The sequence below is a fragment of the Stegodyphus dumicola genome, chromosome 1, assembly GCF_044657685.1.
Source record: "Stegodyphus dumicola isolate Sdum_Otavi_A_Nest chromosome 1, ASM4465768v1".
Taxonomy (NCBI): domain Eukaryota; kingdom Metazoa; phylum Arthropoda; class Arachnida; order Araneae; family Eresidae; genus Stegodyphus; species Stegodyphus dumicola.
Window position 1 is genome coordinate 88,281,607 of NC_140768.1, and position 25,991 is coordinate 88,307,597.

Below are 25,991 nucleotides of genomic sequence, written 5' to 3' on the forward strand. Positions count from 1 at the left end.
TGGAAAATACACATTTATATCCGTCTTGCTTATCCTTGCATTTTCAAACTTACTATCTACTGCTGCTCCTTCTTGCAAAAATAAATAAATAAATAAATAGCAATGTAATTACTCAAGGAAACGTACTTTTACTGCCACTTTACCCACATCTACCCATATTAATAATTAATAAAAAAAATACTGTTGGCTACATGCGGTCTTTATTTTTAGGTGTACACCATTTGAACAACACCATACACAAAACTAAAAAAAAAAAAAAAAAAAAAAAAAAAGAAAGAATTTTATTTAAAAAATCATATTAATAGCTTTGGTTTTATCACATTTTATTATGCCTGATTTGTTGAACCCTGAAACTGAAAGCTGGAAATATAGTATTGAGAGTTATGGTTATAAATTCTGAGCCATAAAAAGTACAATAAAAGCAACTTTTATGCTGAACGCTTTTATTAAATAAATAAATAAAAATCATTCTGCTTTTCATGCTATACTTTACTAAACTGCTAATTATTTTATTTTATCTCAAATTTCAATTTTAGGCATTTCTAGTTTTGCATTGCATTATTCAACATTTTGATCATTCATTCAAAAATATAAAAACTGAACTTACTTAAGTACTGAAGAACTATCCAATTCTGAACATAGACGCTTGGATGTTGTAGTACCAGACAGCTGGCTAGTACCTTAAATGAAAAAAAAGTATGAAGTTAAAGCAAGTAAAATTTTCACTTGAGCAGCAAATTAGCAGAAAAAACTATCCAATTCTGAACATAGATGCTTGGATGTTGTAGTACCAGACAGCTGGCTAGTACCTTAAATGAAAAAAAAGTATGAAGTTAAAGCAAGTAAAATTTTCACTTGAGCAGCAAATTAGCAGAAAAAAGAGACAAGGAATGAAACCATGTTCTAAACTAATAGCAGGTATTAAACATTATTGTCAAAATATTTATAACTTTATAATATATATATTGCTGTAGTTATAACTTTATAACTACAGCAATTTTATAAATTTTGATATGTAATACAAAATTTGATATATTTTTTTTTATTATCTGCATACTGGTTTCAATACTAAATTACTTCTTGTAAAGGCGTCACCTTTTCCTAGTTGATACCTGTTCGATGTTATGCAAATTGTATTTCTCTCTTTGTACGGAGGAGCGGCGCAGACGCAAATTTGTTAGGATTTTAAAGCTCGCATTTATAGCTTTTAGGTTGCTGTGAATTACTGGAGTTTCAACTAAGCAGAGTTTTTTCTGAATTTGTTCAGTAAGCCGCTACTGAAATCGGAGGTTACAATGTGTTCTTCGCCATTCCTCAACCAACTTAACGGTTGAAAGCCAATAAAGAAGTTTCGGTCAACATTATGACTCTGAGGTTTCTTGGGTTCTACACTGAGGGAATATGAAGTCAATTTACAGTCCACTATTTTTAAAAGACGGAATGTACATGATTTTGGTTCATCGGCTAGGGAGTTGCAGTAAAATTGGTGAGTCAGTGTATTTTTATATCTTTCTTATTAGGTAATGGAATTTACAACGCTTAAGATTAAGAAGTGTGTAGCTAAAGCTGCGTAAACTAAAGGAGAAAATTACAGTGACTTACGATTCTGCTGATGTTGATCAGTTAGAACTTTTTAAATCTAGATTAAATAATGTAATGCCTAAACTTTCGGATATTTTTAGTAACATATTCGTAGTGTGTGAAGAAAAAGATATTGATGTCTTTATAGAAGAGCAGAAGGTCATACAAGATACTGTTGATGAGCTAATTTTAATGCTAACCAGAGTTAAGAATGTTAAAGATATTAGTGTGGAAATTAAATCTTGTGAAATAGCAAGTATACGCTTACCTAAGCTAACTCTTCCTGTATTTAGTGGCAGTGCTGAAGAATGGTTATAATTTTTTTTTATTTATTTAAAACGGCGATAGTGGATAATGACCGTTTATTGGGTGCGCAAAAGCTACAATATTTAAAGGGTTCTTTAAAGGGAGATGCTTTGCGGATTGTTCAAGCTTTAACTATTTGTGACAGGAATTTCGAAATAGCGTGGCATTTATTGTATCAAAGATTCTCACATAAGAGAGAGTTACTTTCACTGTTGTTAAAGAAAATCTTGTACTTATCAAATTTACAAGCTGAAATTCCTAGTCAGGTATTAGCATTAGTAGACACTGTAAGAGAATGTGTATGTTCATTTGAAAATCTAGGATTCAAAGTGGAGCAATTCACGGATACTATTTTAATGTTAATAGTACAGTTTAAATTAGATTCTTTGACAAGAGGATGGTGGGAAAGAACATTAAAGAGTGAGGAAATGCTAACACTTAATGATATGTTAGAGTTCTCGAAATCTCATGCCAGAACCTTGCAAGCAGGTAAAACGCAAGGTGTTAAAAAACAAGTTACCAGAGACAAATTAACTTCATTGGCTTTAGAGATTTGTGCGCAGTATACGTATTGTAAAGCCGGTCATTCAGTTTTTAAGTGTAATAAGTTTTTAAATCTGAATGTTCAAGAACGTCTTAATTTTGTCAAGAAAAATAATGTTTGTTTTAATTGGTTTCAAATCATAAAGCTTTCGAGTGTAGAAGTACACATAAATGTAAAAAGTGCTTTAAAAATCATCACATACTACTGCATTTTGAAAGAGTTCAAAATGAACCAAAATCATGTAAAGGAGTTCGAACAGTTCGAAAGAATTATCAGTGATGGCTAAGCCATTTTCCCCCGAGCCAGAACCTCGTACTCAATCGGCTGGGTCAGGAAAGAATATCACAAGTTCTAGTCCAGTAATTAAATCTTGTGTTTCAGACTTTAATTTTCAGCATGTAGTTTTATTATGTACGGCTGTTATTAAAGTGTTAAATTCATTGGGTGAATACCAATTGTGTAGAGCCCTCCTTGACCCTTGCTGTCAGGCAAGCCTGATTTCAGAAGACTGTGTACAGAGACTAGGATTAGCAAGAAGAAATGTCAAAGTTTTTATTTCATGTTTAGGGTCTTTGGATACGAAAACTAATGGAATTACGGAAATAAACTTCGTCCCGCATTTTCCAGTGAAAGTGTCATAGGGCCTGTTGATATAGGCATAGATATTGCTTTACCTCTTTTGAAGGGGGAAATAATTAAATGCGAAGAAGGTAAACCAGTAGCTTCTCATTCTCAACTAGGATGGATTATTTCAGGTAGTGTGAATAATTCAATAGAAAGTAATCCTACTAGCTATGCGAATAATGGGTCCGTGTCACTTAGCCGACAACCGACAGGACATTTAGCCGACATGGACACTTAGCCGACACAGACGGTCAGCCGACAGGACATTTAGCCAACACGGACAGTTAGCCGACAAGACATTTAGCTGACAGGACATTTAGCCGACATGGAAATGTAGCCAACAGGACATTTAGCCAACAAGGACACTTAGCCGACAGGACATTTAACCAACACGGACAGTTAGCCGACAGGACATTTAGCCGACACGGACAGTTAGCTGACAAGGACACTTAGCCTACAGAACATTTAGCTGACAAAGAGAATTAGCTGTCAGGACATTTAGCTACGGGACACTCAACTGTCAACGCATTTAGTCAACAGGACACTAAGACAGTGACGTTTAGCTGACACCTACGCAATAATTATTAAACTTACTGTCAATTACAAAATTTCTCGACTTATCCATAAGTTCAATATTTAAGTTATTTTTTTCACCTATGAGTAAAATTCATTTTTTGATTCTTAAAGGTCTCATATGTGCTTTTAATTCTTGTGTAATTTAGCATTGTTTGATATGTACTGTTTGGTGTATATTGGCCAAATTGAAAAAGCGCTGAAATTTCTCGTCGGGGAATATGAATTAAATTTCGAAAGGAAGAAAGGAAAAAATTTTTTTGCTAAATACGGCGGTCACTTAATTATATTTTAATATGATCTTAAAAAATTATCCATAAAGCTTCTTCATTTAATCAACTGGTTTCCTTTGAACACCTTCACATCATTAACAATTTTTCTTGTTTACTTAATGACATTAGTTTTCCAATCTCGCTCTTCCAAATGCTTTAAAATTTCTAATACCTTTACGTTTCATTACTATTTTACTCATCACATCGTGTTACATTCTTTCCCTTACAAAAGCGTTTTGCTTCTCTCACTAATGAAATTTCCTTTCCCTGTCATGAAAAACCTGAATAATGCAATAAAAATTATTGTTATTCTTCAATTATACTTTTTTATGCAAAAATATGGTAGTAATGGTTAGTTTAGCAAATATACTTTATTTTGTTATTAAAAACAATAAAAAAAAGTGAATTTTCAAGACAAGCAAAGGTATAAATTATTTGTGACCTCTATAATTTGCTGTTCATGCCACCATGCTTGAGACAGAAATTCTGTAATTTTTTATTGACCATGCCTCTCGCTTAAATACTTACTTAGGGTAATGTTTACAGCACTAAATTGGGGCATAATGTTTAATTTAGAAGTAAAATATTCTTTAAGGATTTGTTTTATGCATAACTGAAGTTTTTAAAATGTATAAATTTTCATTTCATTTTTCATTAATTTAATTTTCCCCCCTCTTTTTCATTCCTTCTGTTTCTCTTTTTCAGTTTAGCTACATGGCAATGAGAAAATTTTTGGTGCCCATTTTTCTGAATGCATTTATAAAGTTCTAGCCTAAAATGGCAACTTTCATTGGAAGAGACTTGTTACATATTAAGTAAAATGGTCACCCTATTTCTGTTAGGCTCAGCAGAGGCCAAGCTTTAAAGTAATGAACCCTGGCAGGTCGGTCCGTATTCCGAATACCGAGAACAGACAGACTGCATGGGTGTTTTTGTGATTTTCCCCATGTGTAACATGTATACGAGCCAGTTTTCATTAGAACGTCCTCCACCATGGCATCCCTGCCTTTGGCCAGATAGCCCTTTGGCTTTGCCGTAATTACACAAACCAAACTTCTTCTGTTAGGTGGCCACAAACTTGGTTTCTGGCCCTCTCCTTCTGTAGCTTCAGTTATGAATAAAACAAATCCTTAAAAAATATTGTACTCCTAAATTAAACATTATGCCCCAATTTAGTGCTGTAAACATTACCCTAAGTAAGTATTTAAGCGAGAGGCGTGATCAATAAAAGGTTACGGAATTTCTATCTCAAGAATGGTGGCACGAACAGCAAATTATAGAGGTCACAAATAATTTATACATTTGCTTGTCTTAAAAATTTCCTTTTTTAAATTGTTTTTAATAACAAAATAAAGTATATTGCTAAACTAACCCTTACTACCATATGTTTGCATAAAAAAAGTATAATTGAAGAATAACAATAATTTTTATTGCATTATTCAGATTTTTCATGATAGGGAAAGGAAATTTCATTAGTGGGAGAAGCCAAACGCTTTTGTAAGGGAAAGAATATAACATGATGTGATGAGTAAAATAGTAATGAAATGTAAAGGTATTAAAAATTTAAAAGCATTTGGAAGAGCGAGACTGGAAAATTAATGTCATTAAGTAAACAAGAAAAATTATTAATGATGTGAAGGTGTTCAAAAGAAACCAGTTGATTAAATGAAGAAGCTTTACAGATATTTTTTTAAGATCATATTAAAATGTAATTAAGTGACTGCCGCACTTAGCAAAAAAAATTCTTTTTTCCTTTCGAAATTTAATTCATATTCCCTGACGAGAAATTTCAGCGCTTTTTCAATTTGGCCAATATACACCAAACAGTATATATCAAACAATGCTAAATTACATAAGAATTAAAGCACATAGGAGACCTTTAAGAATCGAAAAATGAATTTTACTGATAGGTGAAAAAATAACTTAAATATTAAACTTATGGATAAGTCAAGAAGTTTTGTAATTAACAGTAAGTTTAAATAATTATTCGGTATATGTCAGCTAAGCATCACTGTCGGCTTAGTGTCCTGTTGACTAAATGCATTGACAGTTAAGTGTCCCGTAGCTAAATGTTCTGACGGCTAAATGTCCTGTCGGTTTCTGTGTCAGCTAAATGTCCTGTCGGCTAACTGTCGGTGTAGGCTAAATGTCCTGTCGGCTAACTGCCCATGTTGGCTAACTGTCCTTGTCGGCTAAGGGTCTTGACGGTTAAGTGTCTGTGTCAGCTAAATGACCTGTCGGCTAAGTGTCCATCTCGGTTAAATGTTCTGTCGGCTAAGTGTCCGTGTCGGCTAAATGGCCTGTTGGCTAAGTGTCCCTGTCGGCTAAATGTCTTGCCGGCTAACTGGTGTCGGTTAAGTGTCCGTGACCGGCGAATAATATACAAGTGGAAACTGATCAGATGCTGTCTGACTTTTGGAAATTGGATGCTGTACCTACGTTTGACATGCTTACCAAATCGGAGTGAGCATGTGAAGATTACTTCAAATCTACATTTACCAGAGAGGAAAGTGAGGGTATATACTGTGAAATTACTGTTTCATTCTCCGCCTTCTCAGCTTGGAGATTCAAGACAATTAGCTATGCGTAGATTCCAATCCTTTAAAAATTCACTTTTAAAAAGGCCTCAGATATATAAGCAGTATAAGGATTTTATGAGGGAATACCTTGAGCTGAGACATATGGAGGGAGTGCAAGAGGAAGAGATTTTTATTGACTCTACGTATTACATGCCGTATTAAAGTATCAAGTATCAAGTACTACGACTAAAATGAGAGTTGTTTTCGATGCTTCAGCTAAAACGACATCGGGTCTTTCATTAAATGATATTTTGATGGTTGGGCCAAGAGTTCAGCAAGAGCTGTTTCCAATTCTTCTACGGTTCAGAACTTACAAAATTGCAGTATGTGCAGATGTAAAGATGTTCAGACAAATTCGTGTCCACCCAGAAGATACAAATTAGCAACGAATACTTGGTCCTAGTGAGCCTTTAGTATATTCATATTAGTAACAGTTACATATGGGACTGCCTGTGCACCATATTTGTCTACTAGAGTAATGAAACAACTTGCATTAGATGAACAAGTGAAATTCCCTTTAGCATCAAAAATTGCCCTTCGGGATTTTTATGTTGATGATTTGCTTTCAGGAGCACAAAGTGAAGAGGAAGCGAATGTTTTAGTTCAGCAGTTAAATGAAATAATGGAAAGGGGTGGATTCCGCTTAAGGAAGTGGATTTTGAACAGTTCAGCTATTTTAGAGAATATTCCCGAGTACTTACAAGAATCCAGTATTTCTCTGGAAATAACCAGTGACAAGAAAGTAAAGGTATTGGGAATTAATTGGAACACCTCTAGTGATACATTTTATTTTTCGGAATAAAGAGTTTACCAAGAGGACTATTTTATCAGAGGTAGCCAAAATCTTTGATCCAATGGGATGGTTAGTGCCAACAATGATATACACGAAAATATTATTACAAGAGTTCTGGAGTTTACAGCTTGGTTGGGATGAAATCATTGACAAGAGAATAAGTAGAAAATGGTAGCGTTTTTACCTAGAACTGCCCTTACTTTCAAGCTTACAATTTCCGAGGTATGTCTTGAGTCTGAAGGCAGTAGTTTTAGAAATCCATGCTTTCCGCGACACTTCAGAAAAGGCTTATTGTGCAGTCATCTATCTCAGAACAATCAACCTTGATTCAACAGTCAAGGTCAGCCTTCTGACTACGAAAACCAGAGTAGCGCCTTTAATAACTCAGTCTCTTCCGAAACTAGAGTTCTGTGCTGTATTACTTTTAACCAACCTCTTACATGCAGTATTATCTTGCATAGAACTGCTTATTAGCAATATGTATGATGGACCAATGCGCGGATTACATTGGCATGGGTTTCGTCCAAACCCCAATGTTGGCTAGCTTTTGTGGCAAATCGAGTTGCAAAGATCCAGGAAGCTGTTCCAGGTATTCAACGGAATTATGTTGCTGGGAAACAAAATCCTATAGACTGTGGGACCAGAGGTTTTATTCCATTACAATTCTTACAATGTGAGTTATGGATGAAGGGACCACAGTGGTTAAACAAATCCCTAATTCATGAGCAGCAATATTCAAGTGTAGAATTAGAAAATGAGGTTATGTTGAAGGAATTGAAAAAGAGTTTCAGTTCAAATGTTTCCAAATTTGAAGAGCCTAGTGTGTTTTCAAAGTTTTCATCATGGTTAAAGTTATGTTGAGTGTTATTGTGGTGTTTAAGATTCAGAAATAATAATACAGTCAAAAGTCGTTAATTCAGACACCCATAATCCGGAATGATCTATAATCCGGACCTCAAAGCTTCAAACTTTCTGCGCATGCGTCGCGTTGACGCATGCGCGTAAGGCCTTTACGGCTGAGAATATGCTTGTGCGCGTGTGCAAAATACGTTTACAAGAGCACGTTTAACGTATAACGGACGGTATAAGCTAAGCTAAAGTTATTTAATTATCTATTTCAGTTAATGTTGCAGATTGCGTTGTTCCTTAATCTTCGAAATGGATCCGGATTATTATTTTTTGCAGACTGTTAGAGCAATTTTATAAAAGTAAGCTTGAACTTTCGATTATGTCAAATAGAATTTCTGATATATATTTATTAATATGTAAATGATCTACAAAGCGAAAGTATGTTTCGAAGTTCATTAAACAAAAAGTGGAATTGCTACAAAAAATGGATAAAGACATATCTTTTGTTTATCTAAACTTTGTTTATCTTTAACGCCGAGGCGCCGCGCAATGAATTGGAAGTTGATCTGTCAGCACTATCCTTATCTTCAGGGCAGATGTTTTTATTTTATTTGGCTTATAATTCCTTATTAAATTTAGTATTTCATCACAATGTACTCCATCTTTGATATGATTTAAATCAAATTCCTCGTCATTATAATTCGCTTCCGATGGCGAAGAAAGTGACACAGGTTATTGAGAACGAAAAAATTTCAATTGACAAATTAGTCGGTATTCTCGACACAGCAATCATAGGACTTGAACAGCGAAACTTTGTAACTGAACAAGAAATTATGTCTGTTTAAAGAATTGAAGAGAATGTATTATCACATAAAAAACGAAGCAACTTAAACAACTTACACTGAAAGAAATGTTTAATAAAGTAAACAAATAAATATTAAGCTTTTTTTTGTAAATTTTGATACCCTTTAGATCATAATTGTTCTTTATTTCATAAATTACGGTTTCATATTTTTAATTTTATAATTTCTGCATGCCATCTTACCAGATTTAAACTGATGATCTATAATTCGGAAAAATCAATAATCCGGAATCGCCGAAGTCCCGATGAGTCTGGATTAACGACTTTTGACTGTAGTAAGTTATCTACAGAGAGTATAAAGGGTTATTTATCTACCGAAGAATTTTGTGAAGTTACTTCTATGATTGTTAGGATTGTACAAAGAGCCAGATTTCCAGAAGAATTATTCTGTTTAGAATCTGGTAAAGCCTTGAAGACATCAAGTAAACTACTATCTTAAAGTCCCTTCTTGGATTCCGCAGGAATAATGCGTGTAGGCGGAAGGTTCAAAAACTCTATAGTTTCAAATAATCAAAAACATCCTATGATTTTACCTAAGAATCATAATATTACGCATTTAATTATTAAACATTATCATGACACGTATCTTCACGCAGGTACCCAGCTACTAACTTCGGTCATACGACTTTGATTTTGGATTGTGAATGCTAGAGATATTATAAGAAAGTGTATAAACCAATGTGTTATCTGCTGTAGATTTAGAGTGCAAACTGCAACTCAGCTAATGGCAGATTTACCCGCTTCAAGAGTTACTCAAAGTAGAGCTTTTTCTCGTGTAGGGATTGATTTAGCAGGACCATTTAACGTTAAATATCGTTATGGTAGAGGAGTTAAAATCTTTAAGTGTTACAATGTCTGCTTATTTGTTTTGCTACAAGAGCAATACATTTAGAATTAGAGATCTTCCAACAAAATCAATCCTTGTGACACTTAAGCGGTTTATAGCTCATAGAGGCAAACTATGTGAAATTCACATTGATTGTGCAACAAACTTTATAGGAGCTAATAAAGAATTAAGGAAAGATTTTCTACTGTTCAACATGATGAACAGCTACAGGGTTATATTTCTTCAGAAAACATTAAATTGTTATTTAATCCTCCCTCTGCCCCTCATTTAAGCGGGCTTTGGGAAGCAGGTATCAAGTCCATGAAACATCACTTAAAAAGATGTTTAGGAACACTTATTTTAACATATGAGGAATTTTCGACATTAATAACCCAAATTGAATCCTGTCTTAATTCTAGGCCTTTGGTACCAGCTTTAAGTGATTGTAACGACTTGGAGGCGATAACACCACGACACTTTTTAACCAGAGCAGCTTTAAGCACTATTCCAGAATCTAACCAAATTCAAGAAACATAAGCTGCAGTGATCGTAGGAGGAATGTGCAAAGGTTATTTCAACATTTCTGGAAGAGATGGAGCAGTGAGTATTTATCTAGGTTTCAGCGGAGCCCCAAGTAGTGCAAGTTGCAGCAAGATCTGAAGGTTGGTGATATGGTTCTTATTAAGAACAAAAATCTACCTCCGCTACGTTGGAAATTAGGTAGAATTATTAAAGTGCATCCTGGTCTTGATGAGAAAGTTCGAGTGGTGAGTTTACGCACTTCAAATGGTGAAATAAAAAGACCTATAGCAAAGCTATGAACTTTGCCATTTAATTCCTGATTTTAAAACTTTAATTTTTATTTTTCAGTTTTATTCAATTTAACAAGTTAAATTTATTATTTGAACCCCCTTGGGACTTCAAGGCTGGGGGTATGTTCGATGTTATGCAAATTGTATTTCTTTCTTTGTACCGAGGAGCTTCGCAGACACAAATTTGTTAGGATTTTAAAGCTCATGTTTAGAGCTTTTAGGTTGCTGTGAATTACTAGAGTTTCAACTAAGCAGAGGTTCTTCTGAGTTTGTTTGGTAAGCCGCTACTGAAGTCGGAGGTTTCAATGTGTTCCTCAACCAACTTAATGTTTGAAAGCCAATAAAGAAGTTTCGGTCAACATTATGACTCTGAGGTTTCTTGGGTTCTACACTAAGGGAATATCAAGTCAATTTGCAATCTCCTAGTTTTAAATGACAGATCAAAAACTTACACCTGATTGTCATTTAAACATTTCATAAGCATAACTACGAAAGCCACTTTATTTGTTCAGCTATTTAAGTTTGATAAATCAAATGGCACATTTTATATAGTGAACATAACACATTTATTTATGCAACTGGTATTTGGAATTATACTTCTCAATAAATCAAGTATTAATATTGTGTTAAAAAGTACCAATGGCTGTAAAAATGTCAACCTTTTGAAGACAGGATGGCCATTATAGTGGCCACAGAGTCCTCTCTTTGAAAAGACGTGGTTGTCCACTTTAGTGGCCATGTCTTTTTCCCCCATTTTCAAGGCTGAAAAGTGGGGTGAAATGTCAAATTTGACATCCCTGAGGTTTTAACCACTTATCTCTTTCAAAGGTCTTCCTTTTGGGACATAGATGCACCCCTCTGAGAATCCATTAAACTACACACAAGAATCTTTGTTGCAAATAGGAGGTGATTTCTTAAAGGGGGAAAGCATTCGGTTCAAGATTCCCGGTCCTTTGGTAGCTTTTACAGCTACCAAAGCCCCGGTCTCAAAAGGTTAAATCAGCTACAGACTTTTTCAAATTTTTTAAAAATAAAGTGCTTCTTTTTATAATTGTTTTTTCTAACATAACAGTATCCATAGACCATAAAAAACAAATACTTTTTTGCTGATCCACTAAATCACCAATGGGCTGGCAACACTTTGCCAAGGTGTGGATAATCAGAAAACATCTAAAATTTATAAAAGTTAAACATTGGCCAAGATATCATAATTAAAAATAATCCAGACAAGCATGTTAAATTACATTAAGACTGCAGTAAAGGGTAGGCATTCAGAAAGCCTGACATTTATGCTATCATAATATATATAGAGAGAGAGACCAGATAAAGGCAGTTATGCTGCTCAAAGGATTGAGGACATTACAATCTAAAATTCAAGTATTGTTAGATCTGGGTTTCATGAAAGTTATGCAGTTTCTCTTCATTTGTCCAATGACATAGAAATAGGCAATCAAAGAACTTTGAAGGGGCATAAGAACTTTGAAGGGGCATATATAGTATCCCAAATCTATCCAACATTCCAAACTGGTTATCAAAGTACAGTAGAATTCCGATATTCCACAAATGCCTGCAATTCCTGTTTATTTTTTATGCAAAATAAATAAATAAAAAGCAGTTTTAAGGAATGTTAATATGGCAAACTTTATGCTAACTTTTGAAAAATATATACACTACACACTATTAATTATAATATATGTTTATTAAAAGCAAATTAATTTTACTCTTGAAGTTATTTAGTATTTCCTGCTCACATATCAGCACTATTTATAGTATTCATGATTAATCTCTGCAAATTTTGCATTTAAAAAAAATCCATACTTTTGGGTATAGACACTAGTGTTATTAAAATTAATACTAAGTTAATGTGGTTAATATGCAGGAAGATTTATTTGTTCCAACTTAAATGCACCTTGAAACTGATTTTATACAACTCATGCAACAAACAAACTTGTTTAGATCAGATACAAGAGGGATTAAAAATAACAGATGAGAAGATTTTCCTGCTGTTAAAAATGTCAAACAAAATATAGAAAAAACAATTATAAAATAGAGATTTTGTTTTCGTAATAAATCCAAAATTTTAATTCTAGCACTTTTGTTTACTGCTCATATCCAAATGCATACGCATGAAATATAATGGCAGGCAGAATTAGCATATGGATCTAATTACTGGAAAATTATACAGCTGAGATTTCAGTAAAAATTACATTTATTTATTCTCTCGTTCATGAGCTAAAAAATAATTTTGAAAGTAATTTCTTTGATGGATATAACTTTTCTTATACGAAATACATTGCTGTATTTTTACAAAAGAAGATTTTACTTAAAAATTTCCCTTTCATATATCCCTTTTTCTCTCCATTATGTTGGCCCTTAAATTTGCATCACTTACTTAGAATATAATATATTTAAAAAATATTCAATTTTGTATTAAAATAAATTTTTATAAAATGTTTCTTGAGGAATGTGTATGTTTTATTATTTAAATGCAAATAATCTGAATTTAGTGCAAAAAGGAAAAATGTAAACAAAACTTAGAGAGACATAGCATTCTTTAACACAACACTCGGTCTCAAAGTGGCTTGATTGAAATTCTATTGTGTTTTGATGCTGGACTTTAAAGAACAATCTCTCTAAAAATAAACAGTAAACTGTGATAAATTAGTAATCAAACACTTACCTTCATCTGGCAAAACCTTTTTGCACCACATGTGATTTTGAATTTCTGGGATAGTGTACCTCTTTGATGGAACAGGACATAAGATTTTTCTGAGGAGAGCTGAAAGCAGAATACTTCATCAGAATACTGAAATAGCAAATATTTAATGAAACTTATTAATACTTGTACCTAGGATAAGATTATGCTCATACCTAAGGGAAGATTGTCAATTTTATTCCATGGAGACTGAGAATAATCAGATCGTCTCCAAAAACCATATTCATCGCATTCTGCAGTTGCTTCATTCCACGGTAATTCTACAAATTTAAATATAATGAATATTAAGAAATTATTCACAAATTTAGAAAACAAATAATTAAAATCACAAGTAAAGGAGATTGGGGATCAGGGTTGTGAAGTTTCTTCCACAGCAGAAAAACTGATCAACAGAAACTAATTTTGAACTTATTTTACATTTATAGTATTTTATCCATACTTTTTATTATATATTAGTGCTTATGTTATTAATTTAAATATTTTCTTTTTTTATAAACTTTCACAACTTCACAGCTCAATAAATTTCAGAAAAACAGTTTGAAAAATATCTAATTTTTTATTATAGAATTTCAAAGAGAAATTTTTAGATACATTATACGGAAAAAATCATTCATATGTCACAAGTAATCAATGTATTTATGTATATACAGAGATAAAAATTACAATTACCTCTGTAATATTGACCTTTTACACACATGTAAGTACAAGCAGCTAGCTTATTTTATATAAGTACCACTATAATGTTGGCTTTTTTGGACACAAGTATGTATAAGCAGTAAGTTTATTTTATATAAAATACCCTGTAATGCTGCCTTTTTTTAACACAGATAGTAATAAACAATTTTGTATTTATAACACCTCTGAAAATTTTAGCTATAACTTGTTATTCCATTTTGATGTAGTCCATTTTTAAATAAGGAATGGTGCAGAAAGAATATTTTAAAATAAGGAATGAAAGAAAATTACAACATAACTTAAAAGTTTATACGCTTTCAATAATACGACTATAAAAGTTTATTAATTTGCAACTAAACTTTACTAATTGAAACCACCAGCAGATGTAACATAATGTTCTATAAGAACGCAGATATTTCATTACAAATTCAACAGCTATCCACTTCCCCAAAATCCTATCAACTTGTTCTTGAAATCATTTAATGTCATCTAGAAACAGAAAAAGTACTCTGAAATAAATAATATTAGATAAATAATAGTAAAAAAATATTAAATAATAGTCAAAAATTAAATGAGATGCCCATACTAATTATAGGAAAATCAGGCTGCGCAACAGTGGTTGCCCATTTGACTTGCGAGCAAAACTGTTAAGTGGTTGAAAAGCCTTATTTTTATGCCTGATGTAACTTTTCTTAGGTAATATTAATTACATGTATGTATTTTTGTGTACTGCTTATGTGATTTCTTTCACATCTGCAAATTTAAACAAATTTTAAAACTAAATTTCAGCTAATATCAGTAACGAAACAGAAAAATTATTAAATTATTATAAATAGAAGGCAAAATGGAAATAAAAAGAAAATTAAATTAAAAAATTGAATCTACACATCTTCATAATAACAGAGTAACAAGAAAAGTTTTTCCTAGCACATGCAATAACCTAGTTTGAAATTTTAATGATGAATGGATAACCTGTGGAGCAGCTTTGATAGATGCAGGTTTTGAACAAAACTGTACCAGTTTTGAAAGAATTAGAAGAAGAATCTCTCTTCTTCGTGAGATTCCTTCATCTTAATGATTTAGTCTCTCAATTTGCTCCTGAAAAGGGAGACATGAGTCTTTTTTCTTGAAAAGCAAGGAAAGAACCTGTATTTGCAGAATAAATCAATTTTTTTCAGAAAAAAGCTAAATTTAAATGAGAATTTGAATGTTTGCATAGGAAGTGCACTTAAAATAGATTTGGTGATAACTTGCCAAACTGGTTCACCTTTTTAATGCCATTTCTTAAAAAAATGTAAAATTCACATGCACACACACAAAATAAATAAATAAATAAATAAATAAAAATAAAGTAAAAAAATGATAATCTAAGTGAATACTTTTAATAAAACTACCTACCTCCAGCCAGCATCACAACTAGTAAGATCCCACAACTCCACACATCTGCGGGCTCTGCTTTGTACTTTCGAAAAAAGACTTCAGGAGCAATGTATGGTAAAGTGCCACACCTGTTACTCAACTCTCTTTCTTTGCCTTTATGACGAAAAATTGTTGCCAGACCAAAATCTGTGATTTTGACATCATCTGAAATAGAATATGCAATTAGATTATTTATCGTAATAAACAATGAAATTACAAATAATTATAACTAGCATTTTTTACTCTTAACGGAATCAAATATTAAGATAAGGGAATAAATATTAAGACAGGGTTCATAGCCACATTTTAGTTAAAAAAATAAGCACCTATAAGCACATTTTAAGAAAAAAAAAATAAGCACCTGTCTAATTACATCATACACAACTGCATAACCTTAAAAATTAGAATTGTAATTTAAAATATGAGAAATGAAGTACTTATTAAGAGAGAATAAGCATTACCTCAACCATGGAAATAATTACTTTTTTTTTTTTTTTTTTTTAATTTTAAATAATAGTTCAATTTACAGAATTAGTTTACAATGAGAGAAAAAAAAACTATGAAGAACTAAACTATATTACAAGATTTAATGATGAAATTTCAGTTCAAAATAGAGAAACTAAATAATAATAAGGAATATTTATTGTATTCATTCGGAACCTAATAATAAATACAATTTATTTTTCCACTCATATTGATATTTAAATAATTTAAATCTAAATTCTGAACATTTTCTAGAAATTTGCTTCATGCCGCCAACTTTAACAGTAAACGCTTGGCTTAACTAACCCGCACACTTGGAATTGGCGAATATTCGGACAGTCGAGCGTAACTTGAAGGAGGGGGGAGGGGGTAGACTGTAGCTGCTCTTTAGATTTTTCCACTAATAAATGCTTTTGACATTTCAATATGTGCATCATATAAAAGTAAACCAACGGAACTAAAAAATATTCTGCTTAGCAAGCACAGTAAAACTCTTTCAGTTAGTAAGTAAGTGTTCATAAACAAATCTCGGACTGAACATCAAAATTAATTATCTCTGCAAAATATCGCAAACGTTATTGCGGAATACGTGCACCGTAATTCTTCCCTACGGGATATTATGCAATCGGAATCAACAACTGCAGGTATTGGGAGAATAAATAACCGGGGTGTCTTTCATTCTAATTTTAAACAGACGGCGTTAAATTTCCGGAATAGAATTATTCTTCGCTTCGGTTGGTAGCCCGCAGAACTTTTAGTCCTATTCAATCCAGATTGGAAAGTAATCAAAAAAAAAAAAAAAAAAGTCTGTTGCTTGTTTTGCAGTGAACTGTAACAGTTTCAATATTCAAGATTTTGCGGAGAAAGGGGAGACCTCCCAACCTTCATACTGTATAATATATTGGCCAAAAAAAATGAAATTATTTTGACTATTCGATTACTTTCCCTTTATTTAAGCCATTCCGAATATTATTCCTTAGAAAGCTAATCTGCGTTAAAACACAACCATTTTTGGAAGTGGACTATACTTCAGCAGTTACTGCAACTATATTATTACAAACATTCATACATATGCTCATAATATAAGCATAACGATCATAATAAACACGAATATGAACTGACCAAGCAGAACGAGAATGCAAATTTTTAAGATCTTGATAGAAATTCAAACGTGTGTAGTATTTGGGTGGGAGGAAAAAGAATGCCGAATGTAGCCGAATTTTCTACTGCTTTTGCAATTGTTTGACCAATAGAACGACGGGCACCTGACTGTACTCTTCGTGCACACCAAAGGTTATGTTAATGCAGAGAAAGGGGGAAAACAAGGGGAAACTTGGGGGAAAAGCTATTTCCGGGAGTCTGACTCACCATCTGACATTCCATATTAGGAAGAAAAGTTGTTTATTTAGTTTCGGCTTTGGTACGCGGAAAAATAGCGCGTTCATTAAAAAAAAAAAAAGCACTAAAAACAAAAAAATAAGGACTTTAAAGAAAAAGTAAGCACCTATAAAGGCCTTTATATTTTATTTTCAAATATAAGGACTTATAAGCACTTATAAGGACCGCTACGAACCCTGTAAGATAGAGTACTTTATTGAAAACAAAAACAAGCAACAAATTGAGGACAAATATTTCTTCTATTTTGTCATGAATATTTATATAAAAGCAGCTGATATTGCAAATGTCTTAAGCAGTTTCCAAATTTTGGAAATATCATCACATCACATCATGATATGTCATATTTGCTACAAGCTATTTATCAACCATGCAACCTGGTGACTGTTTCTATCGCCAAAATCCAAGATCTTTAATAGTATAAGTTTTATAAAGAAAGTAATGAACATTTTATTACATGCAAAGTTAATTAAAAGGCATGCAAATTAAAAGAGGCATGCAAATTAAAAGGCAATACATTTTGAAAATATAAAGGTGTATTGCTGAATAGCATTATTAACAGTCTTTAAGATAACATTTGACTCATGATTAAAACAAGAATTTTCCTTTTTCTTTTCACGAAAGAAAGTGATAAGATATTGCTCACTGAATGAGTTTCAGTGTGACAATACAGCTACAAAAGCTACTAAAAATATCCAAAATATCTGTGGAGATGCCATTAGTCAGCCTTAAGTTAACATTGGTTTACATGCTTTGAGTTAGATGGTTATGACTTCAGTAACCTTCCACAATATGGCAAACCACTAGAAGTGGATATACCTACCAGTTGTATCAGAAGCTGATTGTAGATATCCAGTTGTGAAATGGCCATCATACCAGGAGTGTTATATACTGCTTTAGTGAACCATTTGCACATACTTGGAAAGATAAATAAAACTTAAGTACTTCAGCAACTTTCAGTCCAGAGTTTACTTCAGTGTTTGACCATTAGTATATTTCTTTTGGCATGGAAATGGCTGACCAATTTTTTAAAGGTCTCATCATTGGTTGTTACTTTATGGAAACGCAAATGGTCCTTTATATTAATAAATATCTTTCTCTATTAATCTGTATACAATCTTTATATTAATCCAAGCTAAAGATCCTTTTAACAGCAAAATGTGGTCTTTATTCAAAGAAGAATATGCTTTTTTAGGTGGTGGGGTATGTAAGGCATTGTCTACATTCAGTTCTCAGAAAGTAACATGGCCAATTTCACAACATACTGTCATGAACTCAAGTAGCTGCATCAAGCTGTGTTAATCAAAGACCCAGCACTGCTCAATAAAAGAGAAGTAATAATCTAGCAGTGTAAGAATAAATAATGCATGGATGAATAACAACAAATTTTGTGTGGCTAGAGAATTTCACAGTTTTACTATAAATATTTCAGTGATTTATTTAATACCCACCCAGAAAGAAATGTTTAATTTCAAACGAACATAAATAATATCAAAACATTGTGTTATTTATCTTTGGAACAGAAGAATCTGAAATTTAAAACAAGGAAAAACCTAAAACTAAGCATTTAAGGTTTTATATTCAACAAATTTTTAAATACAGATAAACATCCACATAAAGCTTTTCTAAACATGTATTTTATAAAGAATATCTTGATCCAATATTTGGAAAGTATCTCAAGTTATGCTCTTAGAGGATAAAAACATACCACTATTTCTTAAACAAAGTTCGCAATGAAATTTTGCTTTTAATTGCCTTTATTTTCTGTATGGGTGGGAAACCTGTTAAATAGTATAAGAGGAAATAAAATATTGAACATACCATTTTCATCTAGAAGAATATTTTCAGGTTTAAGATCTCTGTGTGTGATACCTAAGGAATGTAAATACTCCTACAGAGAGACAAAAAAAAAAAAAAAAAAAAAAAAAAAAAAAATCAGCAACAGGAAAATAATACTTGAAATATGTATGATACTTGAAAAATAATACTTGAAATATGTGCCTCAAATGTATGATCTCTTGCAGAACAAAAGAAATATGTTCAATTAAATATTTCTTTATACTACAAAAATATTCAATTTGTGCTTTTTTTACTTTAATATATAGGTTTTCCAAGCTCTTTTACAATATTTTACATACAGTCATAAAAATGGTGGCCTTGATTTTAAATCATTGAGCCATCAATTTTCTTAGTTTATGTGCCAAAATAATTAATTTTGACTGTGCACAAGTCCCAGAAGGTTGTAAGGTATCTCTCCCGCTTTTCTAGCATGCCTTTGTGGTGCAGTGGTTCTGCATGCTGGGCTGGTATCCAGAGGTCCATGGTTCGATTCCCGGTGAAGGCGTTGCTAATTTTCATCTCTCCGGCCTCCAAATAAATCCTAATGTCTCTACAGTGGTGCCCGAACTAAAAGGGTTAAGGATGATGACTCTCCAAACCTAGGATTAGGCGATTGGGTCGCATAAAAACCCCAGTCGCCCTTTGAAAGGGGGAGTATGTAAGGTATCTCTCTCGCTTTCCTAGCGTGCCTTTGTGGTGTAGTGGTTCTGCACATTGGGTTGGTATCCAGAGGTCTGTGGTTCGATTCCCGGTGAAGGCGTTGCTAATTTTCATCTCTCCAGCCTCCAAATAAATCCTAATGTCTCTATACAAGATACAGTTTCAACCAGCTTGTTCAAATGAAAATTATTCTCATATTGTAACACTTATCTTGGGTTTAAATTAAACTCAATTAGCTCAAATACAAATTATATAGGTGATATTTCAATTCCTTGGGCGAGTTTTCACCATCAACTTGATTAAATTCTTCAAGCAAGCATACACAAATGTTATTTTGATTTTAAATTTATTTCTCCACTTGTGATAGATAAACTAAAAATAATACAATGCAAAATTATCAGTCACCCAGACCAGGCTGTAAATACAAGCTCTTTAAACAACTTCTAATTATAATACTTAATTTCTTCTAACAAAGACTACAAGTTTTGCTGATAACTACTTACACAGGGTTTGTCCACGTTACTGCATATTGAAATTAAAGACTGAAAAAAATTAAGGACTTATCAGCAAGGGAAACTGAATAAATTAAATCAATTATCTATACCTGAACTTCACTTTTGTAATACCATTCTAAAAATAAAATAAATCTGCAAGTAGGATTTATTATTATGAAATATAATTTAATACTTAAAAATATAATAAAATAAATCCAAAAATAAAATCAACTTTGTAAAATTTATCAGGTAATTAGCATTAAATTATAAAATTCCTCAAAAATTAGAAAGTTAAAGATGCCACATTCATATTATTTATATTTTACCATCACATTTTAAAGATTAGTGAAATTTAAGTTTTATTAACAATTAGTTTTATGTTGATTCTTTCTTTTATGCCACATTTTGTCATGTACTCACTCAGTCCAGAGGTTTATGCAAATTTTATGTCAAGAGACTAGGTTTAAATGAGAAGTAAAATCATGCATGTATCTAGAATGTATAGATTTTAATTTTATTTCTTTAAATAATATGAGTTTGAGAATAAATATAAAATGATATAAGGTCAGTTGTGGCACAAGAGCCAGTGTGGCAGAATTTCTTGAAGTTAGTGAAGCAATGAGCAACAAAATTTGGGGAAAGCAAAATTTTTAGAATTTAGGACAGACACTGGGTAACAGAATATAGGACACATCGATTGCACTGGTCAGCAGAATATAGGACTTATAGAGATTGCACCAGATGGCAGAATGCCCAGTGTACAATGCAGACAGGATGAATATTGAAACTTCTTTATTAATAGAAAAATTCCTTTCTACAGATGCATGCCAAAGTGACAAGATTATAATCATTTTTGAAATTTTTCGTGCTTGTGTCTAGTGAAAAGATGAGAAAATAATGGAACGGCAAGATAAACATGTTAATAGGAAGACTTCTAGGATGAAAAGTAGAATATTCAAATAACTGTTTTTACTGTCCTTCCAAAAATTTCCTACAAAATAAGAAATTCACCTGAAATTTCCTAAAACGTGCATTCATTACATGTTAATATCATGAAAACATCTTTCATTTGGCCACCTTTTTTTTTGGAATCTGGAATTGTAGGTCTATTAATCTTGTTTTCGTTCAAAACCTTCCGAAATGCAAGGTCTAAAATTATCCCTCCCAGCTCTGTATGAGCAAAAATGCTAGAAAATTTCTGAATAAAAAAATTTCAGAAAAGAAAAGTGTAAAGTAAATTTTTAAGAGAAAACTGATACACATTTGAAGATTCTGAAATAAATATATGGGGGGGGGACTCTAATGAAAAATATAAAAGAAAATGAAATTTTAAAATTACTAAAGTAGCTTTTTCTAAGAAGTACTTTAGAAACTATGTTTCATAGCATTTATTACCTTATTTATTTTTCAGAATCAAAATACTCCCAAGTCGCCAAACTTGAAAGTAATATTATTTTAAAATATGACATAGGAAAATTAAAGTGTTTTATTTTAATGCTATTTCTTAATTACAGTTTCAATATGTTATCATTCTTTAATGATAGTTATCAATTTTATTGTTTACGAATGAAAAGGGAGTAAAAAATTCATAAATATATGGATTAGCATCAAAATGTGTTTACATTGCAAAATTTAGTACTGTATAATAAAAGAAATAATATTTCAGAAAAGGAAAAGATGTTTTTGATATAACAATTTATGAACTCTTCATTCTCAAAAAAGGAATAATTATGGAATGTTAATATGGTAGGGCTTTGTGCCACTCATGCCCTGTTAAGTAGGAAAGAATTCAAATGATAACCCATCAAATACATATTTGTCAATGAATTGAAAAGTATTTTTCCAAAATGTTTATTCACACTCAAACTCATAAAATGGCACTCATAAAAAAAACAGACAGAAATGCCAGACGAGTCAAATTAAGGACTTTTGCTGATTTGGGCCGAAATTAAGGACTTTTAATGACCAAAAATTATTTCCAAAAAACCTAAAGACTTTTAAGGACCGTATGACCCTTGTTACAGTAACACAAAATTCTGAACTTGCCAATAAAATCTAATTTATGCATTTCACTCTGGTGCAAGACAGTGTTTAATCACCAAGTGACAAATAAACGGCAAGCAGTCAGTATTAATGCAAAATCTCATGTATGGTTATAAGCTATGGCTCTAATAATACACTGAAACTAGTTATACTCAACTAAACCTTCAATCTGAAATGAATGTGGTGCAATGAAGCAATAAGAAACATGTAAGTAAATACACTTTATTAGTGAAACTCATAGAACACAACACATGTTGTGGTATGCAGAACTTAAATCTGTTCCAACTGTTCATTGCAAGTTTTGATGAACTTATTATAGTCACCTGTTACAGAATAATAAGTTGCTGCTATTACTGTAAACACATCAGACATGATCCAATTTCCACATATAGAAATAGAATATGGTTAACAAATAAAATGTTATTTTAACAATACCAGCATTTAGCAGCAACAAGTAAAATATGTTTTAAATTATTCTCTAATCATATCAGTACATGGGTTTCATAGAAATGTGGCAACTGTTAAAAGCCAGACAAAATATTTGAAAATTTCAAGAGTTATATGACCTATGAATGACAGCTTAGAAATTTATCAAGAATTCTCTAGTGCTATTACGTATTTCCGAAATCATTCTGACTAGAGGGCGCTGCGTTCGTCCTAATAGTCAGTGGCAGGCAGGATACTAAAGGTGTAAGACGTGGAAGGCAGAGATGCCTAATAATATATCTCTAATTGATTGAAATCTTCATATATTTTCTTGTAAATAAATGTTGTTATTGTTAACGAAACCTCTTATTATCTCTTGGATGCACCTTTAGTCTCACAGAACCATTAGATGCAAAATTGGTGCATCTTGTCCGCGAATGTGGAATACCGGAAGTAATTAGTCATCATTACTGGATTATATTTCTGAGAAGTTTGGATACTTTACGCACGCTTTTGAATACGTAACATTGCATACCGGACTGTGGAGGTAAGACCTTCTGAACTCACAAATTCTGAGTTAATATGGATAAGCTGTCGAAAATAATTGAAAAAAGAAGTAACGTTCGCGCTAGTGTTACTAAACTAGTTAAAAGAGTGCAGAAGCTTGATGAAGCCGTCGAAGACGTAAGTTCATTATCAGAACTACTGGAACTATTAGAAACGAAAGAGCAGATCTTGAAAAGCCATGATTTAGAGGTGGAAGCACTCATAGACGATCCGGAAAAATTTAAAGGTGAATTAAAAGCTTCGGAAGAATACGATGACAAAATATTGTTAGCTAAGATTAAACTAAAAAGCAAAATTAAAGAATTAGCAGCAGAAAACGTTCAGCGGACTTCTTCAGTTCTTAACACATCTAGTGTTTCGGAAAACACTGTTAAGGCTTTAAAATTACCAAAGTTAGAAATTTCGCGATTCTCTGGTGATTCTGGCAAATTTATGGAATTCTTAAACTGTTTTGATAGCGCAATCGGTTCAAACAATTCACTTACGAAAATTGAAAAATTCCAATATTTAAAATCTCTTCTTTCTGGTCTTGCATATAACGTTGTTGCGGGTTTTGAATTAAATGAGAAAAACTATGACTCATGTCTTGAGCTTTTAAAACAAAGATATGGTAGAACTGATTCTATTATAAATTCTTACATGACTAAATTATTAAGCTTAGAACCCGTGAGAAGTTCGTCTAATGTTAAGGGTTTGTGTAAATTATACGATGAAATAGAAGTTAATATAAGAAATTTGCGTTCATTAAATGTAACGGAGGGTTCATATGGGCATTTATTGAATCCAATATTATTGAAGTTGCTACCACAAGATTTGGTGTTAGATTTTTACCGAAAACGAAACAGGGAAGTGAAGTGTGAGGTTTCGGAAATTATTACGTTTTTGAGGAATGAAGTCGAATCTAGGGAAATTGCCGAAACTGTGACGAGCCCCCTAAAAAGTTAAGAAACAAAATGATCCTTTTCGCAAAATTATCAAAGTGGTCAAACTTATCAGAAAAACTATTCAAAGGCTAAAAATATATCAACCGCTTCAGCGTTAAATACACAAATAAAAAATGTTTGTTTATTCTGTGACGGTCATCACGATTCCGTAAGTTGTAAAAAATTGGATGTAGAACAAAAAATAAATAAGCTTAGGACTGAAGCTAGGTGCTGGTGTTGTTTCCAGAAATATCACGTGTCTCGTGTATGCAGGGCAAAAATATCGTGTAAAAATTGTTTAAGCAATTTTCAACATGAGTCAGTGTGTAGAAAAAATAAACCCGTTAATGTTACTTTGAAAGGTTGTGAGAAGCAAGTTGAAAGCGAAACTGTTTTGAATGACTCACAATCTAAATCTAATAAAAGCGCCGAGAATATTTCTGTGTCTCATAGTAATATATGTACCAAAAATAAGCCCTTTTTACAAACATGTACAGTTTTAGCCTGTTCGGATAAAAATTCAGTCTTAACTAATGTTATTTTAGACAATGGTAGTCATCGAAGTTTTATTTCATCTTGATTAGTTAAAGAATTAAAATTAAAGCCAATACGCTACGAAAGAATAGCTATTTTTGCTTTCGGAGACAAAATAGGACGTGAGAAGGAATACGGTATCGTTTCATTGACGTTGCGCAATAGGGATCAAAGCTCGAAATCGTACGAGTTAGAAGCTGTGATAACGGATTATATATCTGATTTGTCCTTGAAAATTCCTGATGTATCTATTCGTAATGCGTTGAAGGAAAGAGGTTTACCTTTGGCTAATTCATTTTCTGGCGACTGTCAGACGGAAATACTTATCGGATGCGATTCATTTTGGGATATTGTTTATGACGAGAGAGTAAAGTTAAATGAAAACATTACTGCGATAAATTCTTGTTTCAGTTGGTTACTTGCGGGAATGAAAGGAAGTAATAAATTGACTAATAATTATGAAAATGTATGTTTAGTCATAAACTCTTCTTCCATTTTGTGCGATTTGAAAAAATTTTGGGAAATAGAAGAATTTCAGTCAGACAAACAAAACTTTTCTGAATGGGACAATCAACTGATTGAAAAATTTAAAAATTCTTTGGAATTTAATGGGGAAAGGTACGTTTGTAGATTGATGTGGAAGGAAAACTTGGGACCTGCAGTTGGGTTGAATTCTAATTATGAGGTTGCGAAAAAGCGTTTTGATTCATTAAAGCAAAAACTAAATAAAAATCAAGAAATTTATGACCAGTATAAACAAATTATATCGGATCAGTTAGAATGTCAGATTGTGGGAAAATGTGTTAATGAAGATAAAAATTCAGGATATTATATGCCCCACAGAGCGGTAATTAGGGATGACAAGGAAACAACTTGAGTTAGAATTGTTTATGACTGTAGCAGTAAAGCTAATGAAAATAATAAATCTCTTAATGAGTCTCTAGAATCAGGAGTAAATCTTTATGCAAATTTATTGGACACAATTCTTAAATTTCGAGAATATCAAGTTGCATTTTGCGAAGATTTAGAGAAAGCTTTTCTTATGATAGAGATTGCGGAGGAAGATAGAAAATACCTTAAATTTTTGTGGTTTCCTGAAGAGGTAGGTGATTCAACCAAAACTCTTCATTTAAATCGTCTCCCATTCGGTTTAACTACTTTGCCATTTTCCTTGGCTTGCGTTTTGAAATTTCACA

General features: G+C 32.3%; 1 protein-coding gene across 7 annotated transcripts in view; it reads right to left on the minus strand.

Moving 5' to 3' along the window:
• Positions 1-25,991, minus strand: part of grp (serine/threonine-protein kinase grp) — an 81,308-nt gene that overhangs the window by 20,272 nt on the left and 35,045 nt on the right. For all 7 annotated transcript variants that reach the window (XM_085817669.1, XM_085817652.1, XM_085817648.1 and 4 more), the window contains 5 exons: positions 19,131-19,200; positions 15,411-15,596; positions 13,493-13,597; positions 13,302-13,400; positions 608-680 (listed from right to left, as the gene is read on the minus strand). In XM_085817669.1, the coding sequence (XP_085673795.1) occupies positions 608-680; positions 13,302-13,400; positions 13,493-13,597; positions 15,411-15,596; positions 19,131-19,200 (533 nt within the window). The remainder of the gene's footprint in view (positions 1-607; positions 681-13,301; positions 13,401-13,492; positions 13,598-15,410; positions 15,597-19,130; positions 19,201-25,991) is intronic.